Raw genomic sequence first — 13,794 nt, 5'->3', positions numbered from 1 at the left:
GCATATATAACAAAGCTTTATAAGAAGGTACTTTTCCAGGTACAAAAAAATAAATTAAAAAAAAAACCGGTTTCGAATTACATTAGAAGAAATGCTAAAATTCAAAATTTTGTATTTAAACATATAAAACTATACCCGAGACGGAAAATTCATATTTGATCAAAATGCTTTAAGTCATTTAATTTTAATTTTAGAGTGATTAATTTTTCATTTTACGCACTAGGAATTTTCAGCCTCAGAAATCACTAATAAGATAATAAGCATTTCACTAACTGAATTTGTTGTTAAGCTAAAGCGTCTAAAATTTTATTTTTTTAAGAAATTAAAAATATTAATTCAAATAACGAACCTCACTAGATCTCAAAGCTTATTTGATTTATTTTTTAAACTGAAAAAAGCAGATTTACTAACAGCCACTTAAGAGATGTTTATTCCCGCCGTCTTATTAAAAAATCATGCATAACGATAGTTATCAATAAGCCTAAATACAGCTATAGTTATAGATATGCGAAAAAACTTTTCTTCCCAAAACGAATATTTTCTTGATACCTTGTTATATAAACGAATATTTTTGCTGCTAAAGATAACATTTTTAAGTTTCTCTTGAGTTTTACGAAATAAAAATTACATGTTATATTTAAAATAAAGTTGATCTGAATGTTTTATATGCATTTACTGAGATTTAAAACCAGTTATCAAGTCGAATCATAATTGGGTTTTAAAAATATGTAAGCTGCATGAAAAGTATCAAGAAGAAGTACAGCACCTACCTTTTTGCCTTTCACGGGTTCTGCATTTAACTATTATAATGATGACAATAGTAAGTATTACAATGGCCGATACAATTCCAATTAGTATTCCTATAAAGGGACTTAGAGCCGGTTCATCTTCTTCCGCTGAAAATATGAAAAGAAATATATTATTTAAATGCGAAACACATTTCTTCATGCATATAGCATTGGAAAATTATTTAACTGACTTTTTTAATAAATAATTTGATTTTTAAATTTTTTTTAAATGTAATGAGAAGTTTTATGAAATTAAAATTTTAAAAAGCTACTTAATAAATGCATGCATTAATTAAAAACTAAATTATACATATTATTCTTTATTTTAGGGCTTAAATATAAGACAAATATATTTCTAAAGCTGATATAAAACTGTTTATTTATGCTGGCATTATTCTTGTATTGAAAATGATCTTGCTGCTCTTATTATTCAAGGGCAAAGCAAAGGTACTAAAAACAAGGAGAACAAGATTTAAACTTTAATTTATTCATTGGGGATTAAAAGCGAAATTCAAGTCTCGTGTTTGCGTCCAATTATATTATTTAAGTCAAATAATGATAGTTTAATGTTTTGCATCATTGGTCAGTTAGTTACACTAGAACTGTGAAATTTTACTAATTTTTGAATAATGTTACTTAATGCAAACAGCAAAATTATATTTATATGACCAAGTCGTTTACTTTTCGCTGCCTGCAGTAAAATAGCATCTTCCCGTCTTTCTTCCTCCATGGACAACTGTTACAGCTGTATGAATATAATAGCAATTACCAGCTCGAATTTTGTATGTTGACTTCAAATCCGTTAAAAAAAGATTAAGCGAATTAATGTTTCCATAGCTTAGAAAGAATATGTGGTCTCGCTATGTGTAATTTTGTATTTGAATTTTTGGTGAACTCATAGTTGCATTTAAATGCTTTCTCTGAATAAATGTATAGAAGTAGGAAGGTTACAAACGAATATCTATTGCAATGCATATTTGCATAACGTTATAAATAAAATTAATTTTGTCACAACATTTAAAAATTAAAATTAAGGATTAAACGTTAAAATTAATTTACAATGAAAGGAAAATCAAAGGAAAAACTGAGCGCAAATTAATGCAATAATAGTTATCTCAGTAAAATCTTAATTTTTTAAATATTACTGTGTAAGAACTTACTAAAGTTTTAGCTGTTATTCCTATAAACTATTTTAGAGGAGCATAAAAGCAAATGCTTTAAAAAGACATATATTTCAGCCCAGGCACAGTAAGTGTACAGGAAAAAAAAAAAAAAAAAAAAAACATTACGCTGCACTGCTTTCGCAGAGAAAAAACAGAAGATAACACTGCAGTTAAAACGCAGTCGTAAAATTTTAAAAGAAAGCAGTTTTCCCCTAATTGTTTAAGAGCTTAATGTTAACAAAAAAGGCCTAATTGTTTAAATGTTAAGTGAATAATTTTAAATAACTGAGTAAAATTACTTTTGCTTTAAATAAAATTAATTAAAAACTTGAAACAGCAAAACAAGAAGTTTTAAGGTTCAGACAGAAAAATCTGTCATTATTCGTTTTGGATTTACGAGATTTTATCATCCCTTTCTGGTAAAAATATATCGAATATTATCATGTTTATATTAACTTATTTGTTTTGTAAATTATTTGGCGCCTTAACTTGTAGATTAAAATTATTGTGCCTCATTAATTTTAATTTTGTTTATTTGTCTCAATAAAAGTGTGGTTAAATTGTAAATTATCATTCTTTCACCGAAAATTTAAGCACTCAAATTAGCACATTCTAAAGTTATTTTACTGTAAAAAAGAATTAATTGTATCATTCTTCAGTCCCAGTTAGGAAACTAAAAGAAAATAACAGTTTACATTTTATACACAAAATATTTCAAATATATATTTATATCTATATTTTTCTACGGACTTATTTCGTGTTATATACTAGTATAAATAAAGATTAAGAGGTTTGATGCTTTTGGCATTTCGCGCAGGAAATGTCAACTTTAATTTTAAGAAATATATTTGTAGAATACATATATATGAAAATATATTCAAACAAATTTGAAAGGCATAAAATATTACTTCCAAATAACCAGAAGATTTAGTAGTGGTTATATTTACTCATTAAGTATATAGACAGTTAAAATAAATTTTAAGAATGTTTATGTGGATTTGTTTGAGCCTGATAGGCTTAAAAATGCAGTTATTTAAAATTAGTGGGTCATAATATTTGACTGTTTAACATTGCCTCAATATCGAACAAATATTTATGTTTGTGAATTTGCAAATAGTTTTATCTGTCAAAAAGTTATCATCCGTTACACTGAAACTGCTCCTAATAGCAGATTACGAGGATCAGTTTGAAAATATTTTGAAATATATCTGTAATTTTGGACAAGTATAAAAAATTATTTGTTTTATTTATTTTCCTTTACTTTCCTATAGAAACTACATAATTAGGGGAAGAATCCGATAAGAAAAATTGCAAAATTTATCGTAGTTTAATTACGCAATTTGAAGTATAACTTTTAGTAAAAATCAATGATTTTTGGGGAAGCTAACGAGCTGTAATGAAAATAACAAGTTCAGAACTTCCTGTTGTATCATTAAATATGGATAAGAATTGAATATATTATAAAATCATTCAAATGATTTTTGGTTTTATATACTCTAATTAATTTTATATGATTTGCTTGAAAATGAATTTATTTAAATTTATTACGGATTTTTTAAATAATTAAATTTAAAATTCCTCCATGTGTTGTTAACTTAACTAACAGATTTCTGAAACCTATAACTATGCCAGCGATAGTATAATTATATTCTATAAATGAAATTATGTACCTAAAATACGTTTTTGAATGTTATGTTCCATAAACATAGGATATTCGGCTCTTTTGGGTCATTAATTACAGATTAAGTAATATAGTTAACATGTCTCGAGATAATATGGCGGAAATATTAATTCTTAGACATCAATTCGATTATTTCATGCATAACATGTACTAACTAAAGCTACATAAAGCACTGCGAAAGAAATGAGAAAGAAATAACTGTTATTAAAAGCACAGAAAGAGAGATTAAGAAAATACAATGCACTATGCATGCAAGGAAGCTAAGAGCATACATTATTTAGCTCAGTGATATAATTATGCAAATACAAGCAGCCTAACTGACATTCGCTATATAGAACAGAACTCGAAGTAAAAATGAAAAGGCTACAAAAGCAAAAGAATGCATACATTAATTTCCAACAAACACGAGAATTTTATCTGAACATTATTCTACAACTAAATCTGATAATGAAATACAGAAAAGTATTTGTAATTGAATTTAGGCTGCAAAATATACATTATCACAAAGCAATAAAATCTCATTTCATGCAGAAAGACTTCTATTTGGTTCCGACATGATTTATTAAATAAGTCTTAAGAGAAATTTTCGTAATGAATATGTTCTTATTTAAGTTAATATATAATACACTAGTACAGATTTTTCGTTGTTTATTTAAACACATTAACTTAAAGATGCATTGTTTAATGATGTTTACATATTTTACCTGGAATGGTTTCCGTATGTATATACATACATAAACATATAGCTAGATAGATATTGTGATTGCAATACTTAAAGATATTTTCATTTTAGGGTATAACAAATCGCTAGTTATTTAATTTATCAAAATGATTAACGTTTTTATAAAAGACTATAGTATAAAGCTGAGATAATCATGTTGTTTTGTTCTTTGCTTTATGCAAAAATTTAACGTAAAATATATGAAGTGATTTGAAAAATATGCAATATATTAGTAATGTAAAATGTTCCATTTTATTTGATTTTAATTAATTTTCTTTATTTTATTAAATAAATCATGACAAATCAAATTCATTAAAAAATAAACTTGTTGTGTTCGTGACAAGAAATGTGATTTTGACATACATGTGTTCATGACATTCATTCGTTTAGAAGAGAATAATAAATAGGAACGTACAAAACAAAAATTAAACATCATGGCTGAGATGTTAAAATTTTATTAAATAAATTTTAAGCATCATGAATTTATATACAACTTTAATTGTATATTAAATTTATAAATATAATTACTAATGAATTTATTCAGTAAAAAATGGGTACGTTTAATATAATTTCATAAAAATTAAGTTTTTTTTTAATATGAGAAAATAAATATAATAGGAGCATTGCTCATTAAATTTTAGAGTAATCAGTATGTTTTGTAGAAATAAATGACAACCAAATAGAATAAAAATGAAAACAAGCTCATTTTCCCATATTTTTAATCACTGACGTATTAAAAAAATCTCATACATAATAGTTCACACCGCACTCAAAAATGCATATAACACAGCATGCCCTTTTTGAAACGGTAGCAAAGTAAAATCAACCTTAAATGCAAGCAAAGCAAGCCTTTTCATTCATGCAAATACTTTTAAGCGGTATAAAGAAAACTTCACAGTTTCTCATTCAAGAGTACATACTTTTCTATAACTAAATTGTATTCGGAACAAAACTAAACTTAACACAACAGCAGAAATTCGACAGTGGCTCTGCAAATACTATAAATCAGCAAAAAAGTCTCAACTACTAAAAATTATTGATGTATAAAAAGATAATTAAATTTATGTTTTCTCAAATTTACATAATTTTTTCTGAAATCTTACTTTTAAATATGTATAGAAACTACCAATTAACTGATTTTGTTCCAACTAAGACATTGCGGTTAATTAGTTACAAACCTACAAAAATAATTTTTATGTTTTTGGGCGAATTCGATTCTCAATCTCTGCAAAGTTTTTTTTATCAATTAATTGCTTGGTATTTTGTTTAAACGCCTTTGAAGTAAAAGAAGAATTTAAATTCCAAGAATTAATATGACTTGTTAACTTGTTGCATTTCATCCATTCCACACATTCGTAGAAATCGCAGTTTCTTGAGTTTAGTATCTATGGCAACAGATAAATATCGGTCTTGGCTTTATTAAACATAAAAAAAAAGATGTAAAGAATTAAAAATGATTGTTTGTTTATTTAGGAATTAAAATATTATGGAGAGCTATTTATATTCTCTACATACTTTTATATAATATACTTTTATAATATATACTTTTAGATTATATTATAGTATACTTTTATAATGTATTTATATATTATGGAGAGGTTTCATATTCTTTATATACTTTTAATGTAAGTTGTAGTTGTAATGAGTGTTTGCTTTACGAATAATATTTGATTAAAAATCTGAAACGTGAAGATCACATACAGCTGTAAATAAAGGCAGGTGATCCTCTATCAATACAAACAAATTAGGTCAGACAGAGAAGAATAAAACAACAACAAATAACTGAATGTCATTGGTCGGTTATTAAAGCAATTAATTGATGCGAAATTATGTGTAAACGCAACGTATTAATTTTATTTAAAATGTATTTTCACGATTGGCAACAACAGTTTTTTTTTTCAAAACGATAATAATTTAAACTGTAATGTTTTTTGAGCAGTAATGTTGACGGTAATGTTTCTGAATAAAGCAAGTATTTAACAATTAATGTTTGACAGAATGTGTTTTTAATAAAGGAACTAATTAATTGCTAACATTTCAGAAGTGGGATAAACTAGAATTATTATCTAGATTTAACAACGTATTGCCTTAACGTACGCTAAGCCTAAACTGAATGCGAAAGCTCGCCAAAACTGAATGTAGAAAGGTACGTGAATTTATAAACTGTTTATGTTATGTCTAAGTATTAAACGGAAATAACTTAAGTATAATTATTTTATTAGTATTTGAAAATTGAAGTCTAAGTTTAATGGCTTATTTGGCAAGAGGCAAGAAATGTGACTTAACTTGCTTTGGAACTTGATGTAGATGTCCCTTCTGATATTAAAATTGTAGGCTTAAGATATAAGATTTTGAATAGTAAGAATTATAATGAAGACTTTACTAAACAAATGCTAGATAGAATTATAAATGATCGTTTAGACAGGGAAAAGTTAGAAATTTTAGAAAAAGAAAAAGATAAGCAAAGAGCATTTGAAATGGAAATTATAGAAAGAGATAAGCAAAGAACTTTTGAACTTAAAAAATTGAAAATAGAAGCAGAAATCAGAAGTAGTAATGTAAATGATTCTGTTCCTTCTAATGTTAGTGGAAGTAATATTTGTGATATGAGTAAATTAATGCATAAGTATGATTTGAATGAAGGTGATATAAGTTTTTATTTAGTTTTATTTGAGAGACAGGCACGACGTATTGGGTTAGAAGAACAAAACTGGGTTTCTCAGCTGTTGGGTTTATTGCCTTATGAAATAACTCAATTAATTGCCCGTGAATCAGAAGAAAACGCTAACGATTATAAGCACGTTAAACAACTGCTACTGAGAAAATTTAAGTTAAGCCCTGAACAGTTCGGCAAAAGTTCGTTGATCATATTAAAACATTGCGTAATACGTGGAAGGACTTCATGTTTGAATTCAAAAATTATTTTGAAGAGTGGCTTGCTGGATTAAATGTAACAGATTTTGACTCTTTAAAACAACTTATTATTACTGATCAATTAAAGAAGAGGGTCCCCGCTGCTATCCGAGACCATTTCATTGATGATTGGTCTAAATTTATTAATCCTGAAGAGTTGGCTGAAAAACTAGATGAATATGAAAATATTTGGGCAGGGATAAAAGTACTTCAAGAAGAAAATAAAACTTTTAGGCATAATTCACAGCCCAAATCTGGTTCTAAATTTTATGAAGGATCCTATAATCAGTATTCAAGACAAAGAAAGTTAACGATTCCATGCAGACAGATGGTAATTTCAAAGAGGGTTTTAAAAACGGTTTTGATAATAAATACAATCTGAGAGATAAATTTTATAAAACAGACGAAAGGAAAAGGGAATATAATTCTGGCATCCGCAATGAAAAGGGTGAGCCGAAATGCTTCAATTGTTATGATATGGACATATATCGACGGATTGTCCACAGCCTAAAAAAGAAATTATTTGCAGGAAATGTAATGAAAAGGGTCATACTTTTAAAAAGGTGTACGTCTAAGAATCCAGACTTGACAAATGTTAAAAATAATTTATCCGTGGACCAGAATTCAGGTCTTTCACCAGCTGTATATTTAAAGTATGCTCGCATCAATAATGGAGAAGAAATTACTGCAATCATAGATACGGGTTCTAGTTCGTGTTTATTGAAACAGTCTGCGGCTAAGAGACTGAATCTTATTGTAAAACCTGATGTGGAGGAATTGTTTGGCTTTGGGAACCAGAATAAACCAGCCGCTAGAACATTGGAAAAAGTAACTGTTAACTTAGAGATTGATAATGTGGAAGGAAAGGACATTACAGTTCTAATTGTAGGAGATGAAACGCAACCATGCGACTTATTAGTTGGTCGAACATGGATTGATTTACCGCATATTGCATACCCCAAGATAGGTAATACCTTGCACATACGCTATGCTAATGACTGCCCATTTTCACAGTTGCAAAATGATAGCAACAATCCGCGAATTAAACTGAAGGCTTCCCAAGAAACTCAAATCGAAAGTAATACGGTTAATTTAGTGAAAGTTAAAACTGATGAAATAAATAACGGTTATGTTTTAATAAGTGGATCGGAAGATGAGTTAGGCTCATTATTGGAAGTAATACAGGGAGAAATAGTGATACCAGTCATTAACTACAGCGATAGAAAACTAATTTTGAAAGAGAATCAATGTATCGGTAGAGCGGAAGTAGCAGAATTAGTTGAACCAAGTTCAGATCAGAAAACTGAAAATTCAAGTCAAAAGGAAATACTGATAATAAATGAAATTAAGAAGTTTAAGAGACCGATTACTTTAGAAGAAATTAACGTTAATAACAATATTACGCCAGAGAGAAAACAGGAAGTTTTACATTTGATAAATGAGTATCGAGATTGTTTTGCATTAAATATGGAGGAATTAGGGTGTACAAACTTAACGAAAATGGATATTAAAGAAATTGAAGGGAGTAAGCCTATTTGCATGAAGTCGTATAAAACCAATACCGAAGAGCGTGCTTCTATAAAGAAGATAATAAATGAATGGAAGAAATATGGAATTGTTACAAGATAATAATTTAAACTGTAACTGAAACAAGATCTCCGTATGCTAGTCCAGTTTTACTCGTAAAGAAAAAAACAGGTGAATTACGATTAGTGATAGATTATAGAAAGTTGAATTCGCAAACTGTTAAAGATAAATTTCCACTCCCTAGGATAGATGATCTCCTTGAATGTCTTACTGAGTGTAAAGTTTTCACTACATTGGATTTAGCTCATGGATATTTGCAGATTCCTTTAACAGAAGAAGCGAAACTGAAAACAGCTTTCATCACTCCAGATGATACTGGTCAATTTGAACGTATGATCTTTGGGTTAGCTAATGCACCTGCAGAATTTCAGAGACTTATGAATCAAGTTTTAGGTCCATTGCTTAATAAAGAAGTATTGTGCTATTTGGACGACATATTAATTCCGGCTAAATTTGGGAAGAAATGATGGAAAAACTTAGGAAAAGTTTTTGATAGATTGAGAGAAGCAATGCTGACATTGAAACTGACAAAATGCGAATTTGGAAAAGATGAAGTTGAGTATTTGGGATTTCTAATAAAATCAAATGGTATGCGACCTGGACCAAGAAAAGTACGAGCCATATTAAACTTTCCTAAACCAACCAATGAACATGAAGTTAAACAATTTTTAGGTCTTACAAGTTTCTTTAGAAGGTTTGTACCGAAATACGCAGAGAAAGCTGAGCCGCTAACGAGACTGACGAGGAAGGATGAAACATTTCGTTGGAACGAAGATCAGCAAGAAGCATTCAGTACTTTAAAGGATCATTTAACTAATGAACCAATACTAGCATTATATAATTCCGAAGCAGAGACTGAAGTGCACACAGACGCGAGCAACAAAGGACTGGCAGGAATGCTGTTGCAAAAAGGTGAAGATAGAAAGTGGCATTTAGTTTATTGTGTAAGTAAAGGAACAACAGAAACAGAAAAGAATTATCATTTAAGCAAATTAGAATTAATGGCTATAGTTTGGACTTTGACACGACTTCGACAATTTTTAATTGGAATCCGATTTACGGTAATTACAGACTGCCAAGCTTTAGTTTATTTAAACGCGAAGAAAACTTCAAATCCTCAGATAGCAAAGTAGAGTAATCTGATCCAGGAATACAATCTTGAAATAAAGCACAGGCAAGGCAAAGGAATGAGTCACATAGATGCATTGAGCCGATCGCCAGTTGATCAGCCAGAAGAAACTTTAGACTCTATAATTGAAAACAACTTGGAAGTTTGTTTAACGCTAACGATACATGAGCAAATTCTTATGATTCAGCATTCAGATCCAGAATTACGCAAATTAATAGACATTTTAAAGAAAAAGATAAATGATAGAACGAATGCAGAGAAATATGTAACTGAAAATTACGTCTTGAAGAATAATCGATTGTTTCGTAAAGTGAAAGATCAGGAAAAGGAGAAATTGTTATATGTCATACCTAAATCGATGAGAAAAGGTATTGTAGTAAAATTTCACGATCTTTTGGGACATTTTTCAGCAGACAGAACTGTTGCCAAAATCAAGGAATCATACTGGTTTAAAGGAATGAAACGATATGTTATGCGTCACATTTCTATGTGTTTCGAATGCCTAGTAAATAAAATGCCTAGTGGTAAGAAACAAGGAGAACTGCATCCAATTAGACCTGGTAGAAGACCTTTTGCAATTATAACATATACATCATTTAGGACCATTCGTAAAAAGTTCAAGAGGAAATACTGAATTATTTGTAATAATTGATAATTTTACGAGATTTACACGCTTATATCCTATGAAAAGTACTGCAACCAAGTATGTGTTAGTTGCATTGAAGAGTTTTGTAGATGATTTTGGGTTACGAGAAAAAATTATCAGCGATAGAGGAACATGTTTCACAGCGAAAAAATTTCGAGAGTGCTGTCAAAATAATGGAATCAGTCATACACTCAATTCAACTCAACATCCAAGTGATAATGGAATGGTGGAAAGAGCGAATCGAAAAATTTTGGCTACGATTAAAACGAGTATGGAAAATCCGAATCAGAGAGACTGGGACAAAATGATTAAGGAATGCGAAAGAAATCTAAACAATATGATAAATAAGACTACAAATAAAACTCCTTTCGAAATGCTTCACGGTTATTCACCAAAATTTAACGACGGATTGATGAGGATGATTACAGATGAAGACGCAAATGAATGGGAGAATCCAGTAATCTTACAGAATGAAGCTAGAAAGAGAATTGAAGATATGCAGATGAAAATGAAAGTAAATTATGACAAGAAGAAAAGCAATTCTTTAACATTCGAACGAGGAGAAATAGTAGTTATGAGAAGAGTACCTAAATCAACTGGAGAATCAACCAAAACACAACAAAAGTATCTAGGACCTTTGGTAGTTACAGAAGTTTTACCAAGTGATACCTATAGAGTCAATTAGAAGAGAAGGTGAAAGGACATTTCTTTAGTACGACAGCTCATGTGAGCCAATTAAAGTCATGGCAGTGTCAAGCTGAATCAGAAGACGATGATGATGATGATGACATTAGTGTTACTGGGGATAACGATAACAACACGCCGCATATTACTAAAACTAGGACACGGAAAAAGAATAGAAAACGACGCTGAATCTATATGACAGCTAAAGACTTTCGAACTATAAACATTAATATTACAGATTTAATTTTTTCAAATATAAGTTCTTAATGTTCCGAAGTCGTAACTAAGTCAGGATGCCCGAATGTAAACGCAACGTATTAATTTTATTTAAAATGTATTTTCACGATTGGCAACAACAGTTTTTTTTTTTCAAAACGATAATAATTTGAACTGTAATGTTTTTTGAGCAGTAATGTTGACGGTAATGTTTCTGAATAAAGCAAGTATTTAACAATTAATGTTTGACAGAATGTGTTTTTAATAAAGGAACTAATTAATTGCTAACATATGCATAAAAATTGAATAAATAAATTGTTCACTTTTGTTAGAGTTTGCAAGATTGCATTGCAGCAGTGGTAGTCTTATATTTTTCTAGAGGCATATTATTCAATTAATATCGTTTAGGGGACAGTAATTCCGAAGAATTTAAACTAAATTACATTTATTGCGTGAAAGCATATTTTGAATATTGATATGAATGAAATAATGTGTGTGGCTCATCTTTAGGTTCAATTTTGTCCACTGTTACAGAAAAATAATTAACTAATAGTTGTTGAAAATAGAAACATTCTTCAATAAAGAAACTATTACAGAATACGAAAAAAAAAAAAAAACTTTTTATCTTTTGTTACTTAAATTTTTAAAATTAATTTGGGCCTTAATAGTCTGATTTATTGATAAGCTAACTGATAGATGAATTATTAAACTATATTATAAACTAATTGATAATTACTTATTTGTATTGTGAGAATTATACACATATTGCAGGTAGTTTTGTCAATTATATTTGAAACTAATGTATTGAGATTTAACAATATGATGTAAAAGCATATCCGTATCCATGCTTTATAAAGTAAATTCACAGATCACATTTTGCATTTTCATTTGAGACAAAAATCCTGCACTTTTCCATTGCGTAACATGGTTCAAATGATTAAAAATGAAATATTAATTAGGACACTTTACGTATTATAATGAGAAAAGGACGCCTGTTTATTAATTAAACAGATTACTAATATTCCTTCTTTATAACTGCCACTTTTGAGAAAAGTATTAAAAGATGTAAATCTGTGCATTGCCTAAAAGCTTTTTCATCTTCAGGTCTGAGGATAAGCTTAGAAGCAAGATGGTAAACATTATTAATAAAGTTCTCTAAAGTTTAATCCGACCATAATGCAGTTCCTATCCTTTCATTAAAGCAAAAAATGTGCAATTTACCTAAATAATTGAGCAATAGACTAAGTTTGAATAATGATTCTTAATCCTCGCTTTGGAAGGACCTCGCCAGCGAAGGAATGTTGTGTTATAATATAAAAGTCCTTTCGACTAATAAGATGATATATTGCTTGAAGATACTTCATTAAAATTTGGATTTCGTATTGGACAGCATAACTATTGAAAAATGTGCCTGTTGCTTAATGAAATAGCCACTTATGTAAAAAATCAACTCCTGTAAATTAATCAAAAATGAGCTTAATTGAATTACAAGCGTCAGCATATTGAAGAGTTTTGGGCACCAAGTGAAGTTATTTTATGTGGGTAAACAACGTTTGATGGTAGGTGAATAGAAAATAATGAAGTTAATCTCGGAAAACGAGGTAATTACAATTATAGATAGCGAGGATGTAAATCTATGCACGACTATCACGTAAGCAGACGTAAATGTATTCACGACTGATTTATTTTTCTAGACTCCATCATCATTTATCTAAGACATTATAATCATGTGCCATAATTTTATTCATGGTAGACTTATTTGTAAGTTTCTCATAATGTCATGTGCCATAATTTTATTCATGGTAGACTTATTTGTAAGTTTCTCATAATGTTTTAATGCAACAGTGCAATGAACGCAATTACTTGAAACATGTGTGCTTGAGGCATTTTTCATTGCCTCAATAACGTGACTGCGGTTGCTTAAAAGACACATCATATATATGACCACGGAATTCAGTAACATATTTTTCACTTAGTGAATCCAGCATCCAAGGTCACATATTAATATCAATACAACATCCAAGGTCACATATTAATATCAATACAACATCCAATGTCACATATTATTTTGGATCCAAAGCCAATAGAAGAGTCCAGATATCGAAATAATTAAAATTGCGAACATTCATATTTAAATACTATAAACAATAATTTACTCTATTATAATCCAAATAAATTTGAATAAAACGCACGCATTGTTTCCGTGTGAACGTTTCGGTCTAATGGCATTATAGATAATGCAGAATACTTTTAGAATTATGTTTGA

At 29.1% G+C, this 13,794-nt stretch overlaps 1 protein-coding gene across 3 annotated transcripts in view; it reads right to left on the bottom strand.

The window, feature by feature from the left end:
- LOC118195157 (protein turtle-like) overlaps positions 1-13,794 on the bottom strand; it is a 1,209,650-nt gene that overhangs the window by 264,725 nt on the left and 931,131 nt on the right. For all 3 annotated transcript variants that reach the window (XR_015043000.1, XR_015043001.1, XM_085823517.1), the window contains one exon: positions 771-896. Coding sequence is in view for 1 of the 3 variants with exons in the window: in XM_085823517.1 (XP_085679643.1) it covers positions 771-896 (126 nt within the window). In the remaining 2 variants the exon portion in view is untranslated. The remainder of the gene's footprint in view (positions 1-770; positions 897-13,794) is intronic.

Source organism: Stegodyphus dumicola, chromosome 9, assembly GCF_044657685.1.
Source record: "Stegodyphus dumicola isolate Sdum_Otavi_A_Nest chromosome 9, ASM4465768v1".
NCBI lineage: Eukaryota > Metazoa > Arthropoda > Arachnida > Araneae > Eresidae > Stegodyphus > Stegodyphus dumicola.
The sequence above is the reverse complement of the archived record's forward strand: the minus strand, read 5'-3'. Positions and strand labels throughout refer to the sequence as shown.